The following is a 17,531-nucleotide window of genomic DNA, read 5'->3' as shown; positions in this document are numbered from 1 at the left end:
GCCCTGAATTCTCATCCTATATAATAAAAGCCTAAGATGCAAATCGACCGAACAGCAGAATGACCGGTCACTATGACCCACACTGACCACCAGGGGGCAGATGCTCAATTCAGGAGCTGCCCCCTGGTGGTCAGTGTACTTCCACAGGGGGAGCGCTGCTCAGCCAGAAGCTGGGCTCACGGCTGGCAAGCACAGCAGTGGTGGCGGGAGCCTCTCCCACCTCCACTGCAGGTGGGTGGTAAGGAGTGAGGGGTCCCGGCTACGAGAGCCCCAGACTGCAAGAGGGATATCTAACTGCCTCTCTTAGGCCCAGGGGAATCAGGCCTAAGCCAGCAGGCAGACATCCCCCGAGAGGTCCCAGGCTGAGGGACCCCCGCTCCCCCAGTGCATGAATCTCGTGCACCAGGCCTCTAGTATTCAAATAAGAACCTGGATTTTCAGGAGTGAATGGGGGAGACTGGGTAACGGGTTCAACAGCACTGGATGGCAAAAAAGACTTCTGCTGTGACTGAAACTGGCAGGAGTGCTAGATCAGTGTGCTCAGAATGAGCAGCTACTCAAGATAAAGTCAATCCACTGATGGAATGTGACAGTCTGAGGCAGGCAATATCAGATGGGTTGTTCAGAGGCATAGCTGATGCCTAACACAATCAAATTGGTCATGGATCTTTTTAAACAAGATAACTAGGCTGTGGGTGCATCTTGAGAAAACTGTTTGTGAGAGCTGAGTTTTGATTTCTGGCCACTCTATTTCCAGCCTGGACACTGAAAATGCACTAACTGACAGCTCTCGTCATTTTCTCCTGCCCTGGCACAAACCTTGTTTCCAATTTCAAAGTGCATCATCTAACATGTGACCCTAGAAATCATGTTTTAAAAAATATTCACAGTATACATGGAAAATAGCTGCTATAAAATCTTTTCTACATAAGCCATTTCAAACAAATATGTTTGGGATTGATTTTTTTTTTTTTTTACTCCAGTAGCATTTCATCCTTCCAAAATATAAAACTGGTTGAGCTGATCCATCTTTGCAAAAACTTCCTGAATTTAAGGAACTCAAGCAGAATGATGTATACCACTCATTAAAAAAATATCAGAACCTAACGATATGGTAGGCTATCATTGGTTTTCCAAGTGTTTACAGTTTCTGAAATGCTCTGTGTCCTTTCTAGTTTAAATATCAATCTATTCTCTTGTCCACGCAGGTTTATCATGGTAAAATAAAAAAGGTGTCAGGCAAGCTGGTTTGCAGACTACAGAGGACAGATTAAGAGAGTGGCTAAGAAAGAGGTGGTTCGGTCTTCAACTCCACACTTCCCTAGGGTAGCCCCCTTTCCTCACTTACCTGCTGGTGATAACTTTGGCCTCAGAGCTCATCAGCAAAGGCTATAAGCATGGAGCAGCCAACAAAGGTGAGGCGCCAGGACGATGGGGCACCTGCGGGGATTGCAACCACCACAGCTCTACCAACAAACGCCCAGACCCATGAATAAGACAAATATCTCTCCTTTCTGTGACAGTAAGTTTAGATTTATGTAATTCTCTCTGGTTTCACTCATTTCTTTAACCCAAGCCATCTGAGATAAAGGAAATCTTGCCCCCTCTCCAAACCAAATCTACCAGTATCCACAAGATATTTTAGACAAAGCTCTTCTTCCAAGAGTTATGAATAAGATGAGAAAAAAATACAGCAAATTAAAAGCCTTATTGGGACATTTTGTTCAAGGAAATTGGAGATCTCTCTCTTGACCCACACCAATCATTAAAAGAATCCTAAATGTCTTTTGCAGCTCCGTAAGTCTTAAAACACAATTTGGTAAATGTGTGTGGATTGAGGTGTGCCCTGTTTGAATGCAAAGACCCTCTCCAGGACCAAGGCTCTAGAATCTGCACTGAAGCTCCAATACCCTCCACTTCCAAATGGTTACTTTAAATGTATCTGTATACAAAATTGAATATTATCTCTAAATCCACTTACCTTAGCAACAAATGCTATATAAACCCCAATGAGCAAAGGCTTTTAAATGCATCTTGCTGGCTTACTCTGAGCCAGTTTACTTGCTTTGGTTTTACCAGTTGCTGACCGATAACCATAACCAAGTCCAAGAACTGTAAGAGGAACTCCGAATCTGAGTATCTGGCTTTGTCTTTAACTATTGATTAAATCACCTAGGGAGGGTGATAGGTTATTTTCTTTTTGAACATTTCTAAAGACTTGAGAAATGTTTGAGGTGGTAGCTTCTAAAGGGTGGACAGTTTTGCTTGTGGGTTTTAGTGATCTAAACCAGGGGTCAGCAAACCAGAGCTCGCAGGTCAAATCCTGAGCTAAGAATGCCTCTCAACTTTTAAATAGTTGGGAGAAAAAATAAAAAGAGGATTGATATTGCCCTGGCCAGTGTGGCTCAGTTGGTTGGGTATTGTTCCGTGTACTGAGAAGTTGCTGGTTCGATTTCCAGCTGTGACACATGCCTGGGTTTGTGGCTCCATCCCTGGAGGGGAGTCTGCAGGGGTGTGCAGGAGGCAGCCGATCAATGTTGTACTCTCACATCCATGTTTCGTCTCCCTTCCTCTCTCTAAAAAAATAAATAAAATATTCTTTTTTTAAAAGAGAAATGACATTTAAATGAAACTCAATTTTCAGTGTACATAAATACTTTTATTGGAATGCAGCCACGCCTACTTGTTTACATGTTGTCTGTGGCTGCTTTCATGCTGCAATGGCAGCGAGGAGTTGCAATTGAGACCACATGTGCTGTAAAACCAAAAATATTTACTGTCTGAACTTCAACAGAAGAAGTTTGCTGGCTTCTGACCTAGACATTATAATAATAATATCAACTGACTTCCAGTTATTTGTCCCCATAATCAAGTTTTATTTCCTTCACTGATGATCCTAAAATGAACACATCTGAAATGTTAAGCTAAGAGAAATAAAATCCAGCAGAGTGTAATCTCTAGCCAATTACTGTGAAGTTCATTTTAATATCCAAGGGATGAGTTGGATGTTGAGGCTTTTATATTTTTTTTAAATTTATTCCCCTTGGGACTCTTTCTTTAGGGCAACCTTAATTTATGATATGGGCCTATAAACCTGAGAAAATATTCAGGTTACTATAAAATATTTGTGAAGATATTTGAAGTTCTCTGAAGATCTACTCTCCATATCTTTTATGTAAAAAGATAAATGTGAGCAACACACTGACTTTAAACTTGCCAGTGAACTCATCTTCCCACCCTAATTCACAGGAAATTAGTCTCCCATTAGGAATGACTGGGAACCACAGAAAGTAGCATTGATATAAGTCAATGGACAATTGATCATATTGATTTTGAAAACCATCGTCAATCATAACCCACCACCTGGAAACCTGGAGACCCCAGTAGGTAAATGACTGGACCCAAGCATTCTTCCACATAACCATTTAAACACCTTTTCTCCCTGGGAAGAAAATAATGATGAAAGTCTACACAAAAATACTATGAAACATTTTTAATCCTGGAAAGGACTTAATTGCTAGTAACCAAAGAGGGAAAAAGTCAACAAGAATAAAGTTCAGTCTTTTAAAACAAGTGAACACATATCAAATTGCTCAACATTGTTAAATGGCATGATATACTTTATCCATAGAAGACATGGTCTCATCTAGTGGAAAACTGATTTAAATATATTTTGACAGAGTGCTAAGAGATATTATAGGTGGCAGTTGACTTAATGAAGTATGTAAGGCTTCCAAACTGTGCCTTTTAGAAAAATAAAAAATAACTACTTCTACCACTTCAGGGGGAAAAGAAACAATAAATGTCAATTAAAAGTCATAGAAACATGATTAATTTCTTTAAGCCCTTCAGCATTCTACTGAGCTTTGCAAAGGCAAAACCTAAAACTAAAGTGAATTTTATAGCCAGGGTTGGTCGGAATAGTTTCCTCATACTATTCTTTCTGTCATGCTTCTTTAGTGCTTGGAATAAAATGACAAGCACTGGATCCACAGACAAAAAGGCAGCTCCATTCCAAAGATGGGACTGAGCTGACAAAATCTATTTAATACCTAAAATTAGAAATAAATAAATTCTTCAATCCCAACTACATTTTCAGAGAGTTCATTAAAATTTAAGGCATTTTTGACATGTCAGAGATTTTAGTCCAGTGACAGGTGAAGAAAGCAGCTACCTGGGAGCAAATCCCAATTATCTCTATGGCTTGGAACATGCATGTTGAGCACAGCCGAAGATGAAGAGAGAGGGACAGGTGACTGTGCAGGAACTTCCTGACTCTGTCCAGCTGTACAACTTTGCCCGGGTTCTTCTAAAAGGGTGCATTTCAAATGTATTTTCATTCTTCTGTTTAAATTTTGACCAAAAATGGAGATAGATTCATCAGCACTGTTAGTAAGATAAAAATGAGCAATGCCAAAATAATTTCTTCTTTATAATAAGATTTTCAAAAATTAAACATGAAAAAGGTTTATACTAAGTGATGCCCTCCTTAAATCTCACACCCAACAATAAAATAATGGCAATATACCCATGAATCCAACCGTAGAGATATACACAAAACACACATTCATTCAACAATAACAGCATCATCCACTATTTTACCCACCAGCCAGATAAACACAATTCTTTATTTTTCTCCCATTTTCCACAAAAAACAAAGACATAACCTGCTAAATCAAAGGTTACAAATCAGACCTTATTGATAGATGTGGGGCAAAACATTCAACACACCCTGCTCATGTGCCCTGCTTCTCTCAGCCAACCACCAGTCTTTTTAAAAACATGGTTAAGATCTATAAAGATTACTGTTAATTGGAAACAAACCAGAGCACCTTAGATCATCAATGGACAGGAAAGTCCCCTTTCTGTCAGTTCTAAAACAAAATTGGTCAAATCCAACTTCAAACTGCTTTCAATAAAGAATATTTAAGTCATGCTAATACTAGTAATCTGTTCATCATAGGAAATATCATAATTATCTGGATCACTTTTGAATAAGAATGACAACACTTATTTCATGACTGTTAATGGTATAACCATGTTCTTCTTATGAATACCGTTATAAGCAATTTTCTAAAATTGAATACCTGCCTTATTGACTTAAAAAAACAACACCACACAACTCTGTGAAGTCATAATCCTCTACATCCTGTAGCAGAATGATAACTCTTGATGCTTGACCAAGAGCAAATATCCCACTGCCATTTTCTGGAGACCACAAAATTATTCCAATACCTTTGTACAGTTATCTGTACTTGTACACAAGTCATCCCACTTTCTTCTTCATGATTTTGCAAGGTGATTTGATAAACAGGCTTTCCCACTCATTTTAAATCATGCTTTGAGCATTACATAAACTGTTTAAGCCATTTGACTTCTGTGATAGTGTCACTTGTTTGTATTAATGAAAAGTCAAGATTTCTCCTTGCTTTTTTTCCCCCTAAATATTCCTTCAACACCTCTAGTCAAGCTCATCTTACCAGTTCCAACAAGAATGAAATTTCAAAGGCAATTATAAGTTTTGATAACCCAAGCACATGCTGATTCTTCCTAAAAAATTACTGCTTACTTAGGGTTCTGAAGTCAAGAAAGATGCCCTATGAAAAAAAAAAAAAAGTTTATTGTCTTTCTTTGTTCATCATTTTTAATTTAAAAAAAGATGTTTCAAGGTCTTGTCAGGAAAATAACTATTGGGGGGAAAATAACTATACCTTTAAAAAGTTTTCAAATCTTCCCTAAAATATAAACAAAGAAATGACAAAAATGGGATCACAATGCATATGCTACCTTCTGCCCTCCATAGCACACTTTTTATGTAGAAGTTATAAATAATAAAAGTTACCCATTAATTATATGGCATGCATCAACAGTGCACTGGTGGGCTTAACCTTGGTTTTCAGTTAGGTATATATAACTGGAATCTTTCAGTTATGTGTATATACAGATAAATCTCTTCCTGAGTTGAGCTTCCTCTTCAGTTGAGACCCAAACCATTTGCTTTCCTATTTTTGGCAAGATACTTGACCATGTGATAAGGCAATCAAACATTTCAACCTCCTTCCCTTTTCAGCAGCATGGCCTTCTCTGTAACATCACCAAAGTGCCGGGTACGAGGGTGGGCTCTAGACTATGGTCCTGTAAAACTAGAGAGCAGGTTTCTTTATTCATCAGTCTGAAAGCTACAGCACAGTCTTTTCATATATTTGGAGATCTTGAGGATTTCAGTTGAACAGATTCAAAATGTTCTTCTTTTTCCTATGAAGGAAATATATTAAAATAAAATCAACTCATTAAAATTTCAATAAGATTTTAGGATCTTACATGTCCAGAAGGAAAGTTCTGGCAGTCATTTTAATCTAGGTACCTGCCACTCACAAGTAGGATTTTTACATTCAAATAAGGGTGTTCAATATAAAACAGATAACAGGCCTGCCCTGAAGGATGCTTTTGGTATCCAGAAGATAAGACAAACAATCCAAGACAGGAGCAAACATATGACTGCAATAGACACCAAAAGATGTAGCTGTTATTCTTGTGAATAACCCACTGAAATCTTCCTAAGGGGACATTTGATCTGGGTGCTGAAATAGATGACCTTGTCATGAGAATTGTGGACAAATTAGCACTGACAGAAACTAAATATTCTCAAGATAACATAGGCTAAACATAAGAAAAAGGCTGGCAGAAATAAATAAGGCAAACAAAGACATAGATAATTTGTTTTAGGAAAATACTTTGGGCACATATATGCCAAAAATATTAAAAACAAGTCTTCTTTGATAATAAATCAAAAAATTTTTAACTCAAATATATCACTGCTGGTGTTTGTTATATGACACATTCAAAATGTAGCCTGTTATACTGCCATTTGTGCCAACATGGATGGATCTAGAGAATATCATGCGAAGCAAAATAAGTCAGATGGGAAAAAGTCAAGAACCATGTGATTTCACTCATATGTGGGATATAAAACTGAAAACAACAAATGAATAAACAGGAAAAACAAATAAAAACTCATAGACACAGACAATAGTATGGTGGTTACCAGCAGGAAAGGGAGTGGGGGGTAATAAAGGGTAAAGGTGGCCAAATATACGGTGACAGAAGAATTGACTTTGGGTGGTACACACAATACAATATACCAATGATGTATTACAGAATTTTACACTTGAAACCTATATAACTTTATTAACTAATGTCACCTCCAATAAATTTAATAAAAATGATTTTAAAATGTAACCTATTAAAATAAGTAATTCTTCTTTAATGGAGAAAAAGAGAAATAAGAGGTGCAATCTCTCCCAATGTTTTCACTGTTAAAGTCAGAAAAAGCTTTCTGAAGGCTGTTGGAATGAGATGGGGAACTATGCTATCGAAGGGAATAAAGATGAAGAGGACAAGGATTATTTTTAAAATAAAGGAAATAGGAGGCAGACCAGCCCTAGGTGCAACTGGATGTGTTCTAAAGTAGACAAGTAAAATGAGAAAATAATAGGAAGCTGACACTGAGTATCTGTCAGGAAGAATGAGGTTGCTTTGGTGTTGTCTCTCATTTGAGTAGAGAAGTCCAAGACTTCAGACAAGCTTTAAGGCTACAGGGACAGGGTTACAGAAAAAAATCACAGTGTGCACACCAACCTACGGCTTTGCCCAGCCTTTGCAGAGATGACAAGTCCCTGGGAAAGCAGACTGCAAATCTCAGCACTCGAACTCACTGGCTCTGTGAGGGTTGCCTGGAGTCTCACGTTTACCAGATTTAATTTTTTAAATAACCATTGGTAATTCAAATATTTATTAAGTACCCACTGTGTTATACAAGAACAGGACTAGACTTTAGGGATACAAAATGTCTGCCCTCAAGGAGCTCAAAGTATATTACAGGAACGTCCAGGTATCGCCATGAACTAGAAAGGAAAGCTGAGATTTTGTGACCTTTCCTTGAGAAGATTTGAGTCACGTGTTCTGGGGGTGAGGAGGGGGGAGGAAGGGGGCTGCGAAAGAGACCTGTTTTGATTCCCACAGGAAAACTCAGTGTGGCAAAGACTAGTATTTGAGCTCTTACTGCCTCAGATTGGGTTTCAAGGTGGAAGGTCCCTGGAGAATGCTAAATTGACCCAACGGAATCTTGATAGATGAGTATGATCACCCCATCTGGACATTTTTCCTACCTTTTACTTTCAAACAGCGCATTAACTGAGATATTTTGATATTTGAGCAAGAAATAAGGTGGATTCCTATTTTAAAAAAGACTACAATATATGAATCAAGCCCAAATCAGCAAAAGGATATGAAATTCAACAAATGGGGTTTAAACAGGTTTGCAGTGGGGAAGGGAAGATAATGTGACCTAGTGCAGGGAGTTCTGCATGCCCATTCAAGATGCTGCTGTTGCTGCTTCTATGTCTGAATATGTAGTAGGAATTGATGGTATATGTTTTTGCTTCTCGTCTCATAAATGTCAGAGGAGATTCCCTTGGTCAAGAGCAGCCCTAACTTCGCTGCCATTTGCAACAAATGTGTGAGTCATGATTGCACAGTCAGTCATTCCAGGAGGTGGACAAATACCACTTCTGATGCCCAAAGTTGTCACTATATGAATGATGTCCTGTTGGTGTCAAGTCAGAAAGCTGTCTCAACAGAACTGCCTGTGATACCAGACATCTGCCAGCAGAATCCAGGGACCTGCTAACTAAGTTAAGTTCCTTGAGGCTATGGGGGCAGATCCACAGTGCTAAGTCTAGCCAGCACTCCAAGAAAAATAAGCAGCACCTCACTGGACTCTTTGCAGTTGGAGACAGTATGGCGTCACTTGAGTGTTTTACTTGCTCTTTTATATCCGCTACCCCACAAAGTGGGTCCAAACCAGCAGGCTGTGTCAAGAGCTGCCCAGCAAGTTAAGTCATGCTTTCTACCTTAGTGGCCTCACAATCCTAATGACCACTTTGTGATACAACCCACTATGATTAATGATTCTGCCCATTAAAAACTCTGGTGATGGAAAGCAGGCTTTCCCCAGGGGCATCCTTTGGGGTTTTAGACTCGTCACCTCCTTGACATGGCTACTCTTTTAAAAAACAGTGACAAGCTTATTACTGAGCTTCTGTCCAAACAAAATGCCATTTTCATGCACACCTTGTGACCCTAAAGTCTGACAGTCCCATTCGTGGTGAATCAACAAGGTTGAAAGGGCACAATAAGCTTCACTTGTCAAGGATAAGTAGTGTATTCAAGGGTACAGCTGATCTGGCCCCAGCATCATCTCAGCCCCACATTAAAATGTGGCAGCATACCCTTTGGGGAAAACTTTATTCTCTATCTCACCAATCAATACAAAGTCACTAGCTCCACGGGGCTCTCAATTCATCAATGTTCTACTATATGTCTGGGCCTGGTTCACTCATGGTTTGGTTGAGCTGAAACCCCAGGGAGCTGATGCAGCTATCTAATCTCAGCACCAGGTATGCATAACTGAAAATCTACATGATCGCTCAGCACCATGGGCAGAACCCAAAGCCATTCTCATGGCTATAGTCAATGCATCTCTTGATAGGACTTGTTATATTTTTACTGGCTTAAGCTATTATAGAGTCAGTAAACTGTTTGGTCTGACACTTGGAAAAATTATAGGCTGGTCTATTAGTCACCCTTCTTTGGGGCATCAAACCCTAGAAACAAATCTTAGGTGCTTATCAAGTCATCTGGGTCACTCATGTAGATGCCCACAGTAAGGTCCCATTGTCTGAAAATACCAAATAGAATTGAGTATCTGATAGAGACTGCACCAGACAGTCTGCCACAAATGATGCATGGATCCATCATCCTGCCCAACATAGCAATGAACCTGCCTGCACAGACTGAGTATGAAGCACTCTGTTTTTTTGATGCAGAGATTACCACAGCATGCCAGACTGGGGATTCATGCCAAAAGCTGAGCAGTTTTCCTGACAAATAGGTTACATCAGATCTCTGTCCACCTCTCTGGGCTAAGAGTGGTACCTCACCACTTAGGACACCTGTTCAGGAAATGGTGTTACTGTTCCAGTATGATCAGCTAACTCCAGCCATACCACTATGGCTCTTGAAACAAACCTGCTTAATATTTGTGGCTTTGTGGACCATTTAAAGTCTGGCAATGGTGTCCTTTTCATCACAAAAGCTACCCAGTAATGGGCTGAGAGTAGAGGTATTTAGTGGGCCTCCCACACTTCCTCCCATCCAAAGAAATATAGAGCTACTGAGCATTGGAATGGCCTTCTCAAAAATGGACTCAAAAATATCTCTGACTCTATCTCCCTCACTTCTTCCCGGTCCACACATCTTAGTAAGGCAGTGTGGTTTATTAAATATGGCTGTCCCCAGAAAGGGATCCTCTTCTCTTGGCTACTCCATGGAAAGGAGAACTGGGGGAAAGATACTAATTGAGTCTATATAAGGTTATATACATGATAAGATTCTGCTTCAACACTCCTAGGTATCATGTGTCCTTATTTATCCCAATAGCAACCCCTAGGGTGATAGCCCCTCTCCAGAAAAAGCCTAGAAGATTCAAATATAATTCTGGTCTAGCCACTTGTATTATCTTGTTGGATTGTCATGATCCTACACAAAAGGATGTGGACCACTTGGTTGAATAAACTGCTCATCAAGTCCTCCTATGCCTACATGGACAAAGATGGGGGACACACTGGGTGTCATATGTTTTTTTTAAATGCCCTTGTCCCTCTTTAACCTGAATGTTCTGGAACATGGGTTTAGGTGCCAATAGGGGATGAGTATAAATAAGGTGAAGTTTTAGCTACTAAACTGGGATAAACTGATGTTATGGCAGAAGAAGAACAACAATGCAATCTGATAACGAGTCACATGGGAGGAGGTACCTTAGACAATAAAAGGTAGGGGGAATGGAGGGACATTAGTGATTTTTTTTTCCCCCAGAGGCACCCTGTCACCTTCCCATGAAGGAAAATGCCTTAGTGTTAATCTCTCAAACTGTTGTAAGTGCCTTAAATTTAACGGATTACTGGGCCTACCATACCCACCAGATGCTCTAACAACAATTTGGTTGCCATTCTCCTTAAATCTGTGGCAAGTGAAACTTTGGGAACTGGTATAAATGTTGATGCTCTAGTTAACGCTTCTGCTGTTAGTGCTAAAATATCCTTGGTCTCTGAATAGGAATCTCATGTCTTCTAAAGTGTTTATGCAATTGTGGCAGGCTCACTTGTTAGCTTGAAAGTAGGGTAAAATATCAGTTCTTGACAAGCACTTCATATTATTATCCCATAGTAATAGTATCCTTCCTAAACTACCATATTAAGAAAAGAAAAATAGCCCTGGCCAGTGTGTCTCAGTGGTTTGGGGAGCTATCCCAAACACCAAAAGGCTGCGGGTTCAATTCCTAGTCAGGGCACATCCCTAGGTTGCAGGTTTGATCCCCTGCCTGGATGCATACAGGGGGCAACCAATTGATGTTTCTCTCTCTCTCTCTTTTACTTTCTCTCTCTTTCCCCCCCCCCACCTCTCTCTCAAATCAATAAACATATACTTGGGTGAGGATTTAAAAAATAAGTAAAAAGAAGGAAAGAATAATTAAATAACCATTAGTAGAAGAGGAATATGGCTTAGTCATTTTATTTTTAAATGATCCTCTATAATATATTTATGTGGTTAAATTAGGAGTAAGAGGAATTGGTTACTAAAATACTTTCAATAAATTCATCTTTTGCCATTTGTCCTTCCTTCTGAAAATCATTTCAAATGCATATTTTCTTCTGTTTGATTTTGTTTTTAATCCTGAGTGGATAAACTGATCACTTCTATCTTTTAAGTCAATAGTGAAGAATGTGAATAAAATGTGTTTACAAATAATACTTAAGGCTTCATGTTATTTGTATGGATATGGTAATCATTTCAAAGCCAACAAATGTGCTGGCATCTGATAAGGTACATTTGCTACCTCAGCAGTTTACATAACTTTTATTTTCTCTGCATGAAGCAATCTTGTTATAAATTTTTTTAAAAGAAAAGTATAAATGCACATGAGATCTTTTATTAAAATTTTCTTTTTTAATATTATAATACATTATCTTTGTGAAAATTCAAACATGACAAAAATGTCTTATTTCAAAAACTAACGACACCCATTTGTTCAAACTGCCAAAAGGCAACTACTGTCAGTAGTTTGTTATGCAAATACTAACATAAATGTATATTTATTAGAAATGTGACAGTCTATGTGTTGTTTTTACTTTATCTTGGAACTACTGACATAGGTTATTTATATCTTTAATAGCTGCAGGGTTACACAGTATTCCATTACGTTGCTGAATGAACATTTCTTATCTAACTCCATACTTATGGTGTTCAAGGTTGTTTCTGCTTGGTTAACCAGCAAAAACAATGCTGCAGTGTATAGTCTTGTATTTATATCCTTATGTACTTCTAAGAGCATTTTTGTTAGATAAATGCTGACAGAAATATAGACACGCTGAATGACAGGGCGTGCAGGAATGCGACTATTAGGTTAGTATGGCCCGTAATTTATAAATGCACAGTATGACCAGGTTAAAATTCTGCTCTCACCTTTGTTGCCAAGGATTTGAGTTTTCCCAGTAGTGACTGTTTATTGGAATATACAACTTCCTCTTCATTATCTTCTCCTTCCATGATAGCACAACTGTCTGCAGCTGGGAGTTCACATTCTTTCGAGTTCGTTGACATTACTAACTTGGAATACTTGTACTCCAGTCTAAGTAGTAGTAAATAAATAGATAAAGTGGGGGTTTAATATAAAAGAGTACTTATTTTAAGTGGTCACACACAAACTCGTTAAATTGTCTTGTAGTACAGTTGCTCTACCCACAAATTTCCCTCACCTATAGCTATTGCACTATATGTTCTCATTTTTGTACCATCTACACACAAATCTTTTCCAGGATTTCAGAGGAACAATGCAATACAGTTAACTCTACCATCCTTTTATATGGATTAAATTGTCCAATTATGAATTTTTGAAAAACAAAGAGAAACCTTGAGTTCTAAATGCATTTCCTTAATTTATAAATATTTGGAAGCTAATTTACCATACAGTGTTCCAAAGTTTAGGTCATAAGACTAAGACTACCATATAGGCCAGTGGTCGGCAAACTGTGGCTCGCGAGCCACATGCAGCTTGCGAGCCGCGGTTTGCCGCTCTGTTGACTAATGAGTTTGCTGACCACTGATATAGGCAATTGATTTGGTCTTTACCATTTCTATCACTCATCCCTTTCTATTAGAAAACCCCAGATATTCCAACTGTCTTGAGGTATTATATAGAACCTTCACAGCCCCACTGACACATAAATCATTTTAAAAGAGTCAAATCATGTAACACCGCAATTTAAAATCAGGAGTTAGACTCAATATTCAACTCTAGATTCTTGGAGTTCTTGAGTAAATAAAGCTGCTATCTGCTTATACAATTAGTTTGTTTCTTTGCAAATATCTTCCCACAAGAAGCTAAAAAAAAAAAAAAAAAAAGGAAAGTTGGAGCAAGAATACATCATGTCAGGACAAGAAAAATAGACACAGAAAAAAATCGGCTTTCTGATCTCAGACCTGAGTCACCATTTTTGTTTTGTATTAAATGGATCAAATTCAATAATCTCTGATGTTCTATGATCTCTATATTGTCAGAATTATAATTATTTCCATTTGCTTTCTTAAAGGCCTTTCCTATAACTCCTTCACTAGAAGAAACTCCTTGTGTCTCTGAAACTATTAGATATAATGATTAAGTCTAAATTTTCACAAAAAAATATCCTTCAATTCTTATATGGCCCAATGAGGTTACTTACTTCTGATTCTTTTTCCAAAAATAGCAAGTTAGAGCCACCAGCAAAACAGCTGTGAAAGCTCCCACACCTGCTCCCACTTTTAGCCAAAAGTCAACTGTTTCACAGGTTGACAATTTTTTCTCAGGCAAAGAAATTCCTTTAATGCACCATTTTGGTTCATTCCATACATATAAGGTTTCCTTTAAAAAAAAAAAAAAACAAACAAACACAGAGATGACATAAAAAATAAGAGTCAGACGGCGGAAGGGCTTTGCTAACCCTTTATTCCTGTAGGCATAGAGGATTATTCAGCATTCATCTAGTAGAAGCTCCAGAGATATAGAAGTTATATAGAAGATATAGAAGAGATACAGAAGAGAGTGAATAAGGAAATGATGAATTAAAATGCAACAGAACCAAATAAAACCATGGATTGTCAGATGAATGCTAAGGAAATTGAATAAAAATGACTCCATCTAGACACATCCTTTGGCTATTTTCCTCACATTTCTGATGATCTCTGACTTCTGACTCATGTTTTTAAATGAAAGTTTAGTTGGTTAATATAATTATAATTGGAACGTTTTCCCCTACAGGCCTCTTCCCTGAACAGGAGAGTAGACCTTGCACCCTGGACATGTAGATACAATTTGACTGTCAGGCTTTGGTGACTGGTGTAGGGGGGCAGGGGGGTACACAGATTACACCCCACTTCCCATGCCTAAATAAGGATAGCATTATTCTGGGTCATCACTACCCACACGAGGTTTTCCAAAAGTAGATGACAATTTACTTAAGGCAATGTTTTTCAACCTGCAAATTGCAACCAGTGAATAACAAAATCAATATTTTTGGTCTCAACCAGCAATTAGAAAAATAAATAGATGAAATAAAACAGATTCGAAATAAAAACAAGAGCACAGTGCATGGTTCCTAATATATTTCAACATATGCAGTGACCAGTAGCAACATGCATGATGATTATATTCAGTGACATTAAGTGTCATGGGGCATTACATATTTTGCTCCTGGTGTTCATTAAATTTTCTGGTGTATGCTGGTCACTTTATCAATACCCTAACAGGAGGATAACACCACAATGTTTAATTGGATTTTATATACATGCTCAATTTTTTCAGTTAGTCAGGAAGTAATTGATGTGCAGAAGAATCATATTTATTTACTTTGAGAAAAAGTTTCAACCAAGTCTGGATAAGAACTTTCAGCATTTCTTTTCTAAAAAGGACATTAAAATTAAGAAGTTTTTTCGTGCATGATAACTGCAACATTTTCGTTAAACTCAGTGTGAGTAAATTACTTTAATGAGAAGGATGAGGTGAGAAATGAAGAGGCATATTCAAGTTGAACTGATACATCTCTAAGTGTAGGTAATGACAATAAAAAGACAAATGTTAACCCTACTCAGCAAATGTTGACTTCATCTGAAGTGCATTCCAACAGGAAAACAGACTGTAAAAAGAGTTTATATGGTTTTATTAAATGTCCCAACACCCAGTGAAAATGGTACCCTCTAATGTCTAATAACAGTCCTATAAATAAAGTGCTAAAACTTCAAAATGAAAAAGATCCTTATAAACACAGTATGCTTAACTTTAAGCTCCTCAAATTGTTAAATCCAAAAAAAAAAATGAAGCTTTTGGTAAAATTTCTTAGCCATCTATAACTTAGTCATTTTATCCATTTCTTAGTCATTTTATTAATTAGGAAGCCTTATTCCTTCACTTGGTCACATGTCATCGCAAACCTGAAAATACAGCTGAAAAGCTTATTCTTCCAGCATGTAGGAATTTTTTGTGAACAAGGTGAGATAAATTAGATGATAAATTCAAAAACATTCCTCTTAGTGATCACACAGTACCTCTTCAAATCTTTACGACTATCTGACGTATTGCTTAACACAGCCTTAGAACCTGGTCTAGGTTTTTGAGATCCAATTTGATAGGAGCACTTTTATCGCACGTTGTGCAGCTCTGTTGGCTTATATCAGCTATATGTGGAGGACTTGTCGTGTGTAACTTTAACTTTATACGCATCTGGATTGGATGTATTTATAGAGTTGGGGAAGTAAAATATAAAATGAAAAATTACAAAGGCTGGAGCAGGAACTAGGGCAGAAATGCAGTGGAATCGTTTAAAAATTAAAAGAAACCCATAGCAATAATCCGCAATCAATGTCATTTTCTATCAAAAGGCTTTGGCATCCAAAGAAATCTACCCTTGCTTGTGGACATAATGGAAAACACAGTGAAAGCTGTCCTTTTATTATGTGAAGCTTATGGAAGAACAGACTTTTTGAAATATTTTATTCAGAGATTGGAGGTAAACATACCCACTGACTGAATCACACCCGTTTGTTTGTTGTTGCAATGGAATACACTAAGCAAGACGTGTGAGCTTAGAAATGGCATTTATATTTTTCCAGTCGAACCTTGATCTCATTTGCCAAATATCTTCAAAATTGCATATTTAACTGATTTTGGTATTTCTCAAATTAAATTGGAAATAGGAAGGGAGTCATATATTTCAACATGTCAAATACATCGAAATATATTATTCTTAAGGTCAAAACATATATTTAAAAAGGATCATCTCACCACTATCTGTTTCTAATGTTCTTATCACGTGTTGAACAGAACTTCTTCGATGAAGACAGTTTGAGATAAAATTAGAGGAACTGTTGTGACCTATCTTAAACTCCCAATCATTACCTTCCAGAATAGAAATACTAAATATTAAAGAATATTTTAATAAAGTTAGCTTAGATTTTCAAAACTTGAGTTAAACTTGGTAGCCAAAAAAAGGGAATGCATCTTAGTTTTTCATTTACTCTAAAAAAATGATTATAAGATAATAAGTTTATCATAATTTTAGAAAAAAGGTAAAGATGAATTTCCATTGTGAAGCATTAAAAGTATATCATTATTATTATGAAGATTTAAAAGACATCATGTTTTGTCAATCTGAACTTTTCATCCTTGACCTACTTAATAATGTTAAAAAGGAACTGCTCAACAGTCATTCTACATGAGCAACACTGTCTTTGGATGCTCAGTGTATACCTTCAGCTACCTCAGCATATGAGAGTTTAGCTACCACACTTGATTTTAAATGCATATAACTAAGGGAACTATTAGCTTTAGCCATGCTCTCAAATCTGAGTTTCTATGATGTAAGCAATGTTAAACTGAAGGACTGTATTTTCAATGACACAGTTCTGCTGAGGTAGATTTGTTCCTTACCTGCAATCCTCTCTTACAGGCTCCCTCAATCTCATGAAAGTCATGCTCTGTGCACAGAGGGCAGGCTTCAGCACTCTCCCACAGGAAGTAAAATGTACATCCATCACAGGTGCCCGCTGGACACTTGCTGAAATAAAAAATTTTAAAAATAAAGACAGCTTTTGTATCACATTCAACCAAGTCTAATCAACAGTTGAGTGTGGACTGCATGCTGGGAAGTAATGCGTGGATACCGAGAAAACAGACATAAAAATAATAATCTATAGGAGGCAAAACATTTTCACAGAAAAACTTGTACATGAATGTCCATAGAAGCATTATTCATAACAGCCAAAATGTGGAAACAACCCAAATGTCCCTCAACATTAAGATGGTTAATGGATAAACAAAATGTGGTCTATCCATACAATGGACTATTACTCAGCAGATAAACACAGCATGACTCAAAAATTAA

The 17,531-nt window shown here is 37.6% G+C and overlaps 1 protein-coding gene across 1 annotated transcript in view; it reads right to left on the bottom strand.

The window, feature by feature from the left end:
- Positions 1-6,166: 6,166 nt before the first annotated feature.
- The window catches only part of ELAPOR2 (endosome-lysosome associated apoptosis and autophagy regulator family member 2), a gene marked incomplete at its 5' end in the record, with an annotated part of 128,950 nt that continues 117,585 nt past the window's right edge, over positions 6,167-17,531 (bottom strand). Inside the window, 4 exons of the mRNA XM_079786842.1 lie at positions 6,167-6,255; positions 12,583-12,748; positions 13,839-14,017; positions 17,078-17,204. Coding sequence (XP_079642968.1) covers positions 6,196-6,255; positions 12,583-12,748; positions 13,839-14,017; positions 17,078-17,204 — 532 coding nt within the window. The 3' untranslated portion in view covers positions 6,167-6,195. The remainder of the gene's footprint in view (positions 6,256-12,582; positions 12,749-13,838; positions 14,018-17,077; positions 17,205-17,531) is intronic.

Source organism: Cnephaeus nilssonii, assembly GCF_951640355.1.
Source record: "Cnephaeus nilssonii genome assembly, chromosome: 12".
NCBI lineage: Eukaryota > Metazoa > Chordata > Mammalia > Chiroptera > Vespertilionidae > Cnephaeus > Cnephaeus nilssonii.
The sequence above is the reverse complement of the archived record's forward strand: the minus strand, read 5'-3'. Positions and strand labels throughout refer to the sequence as shown.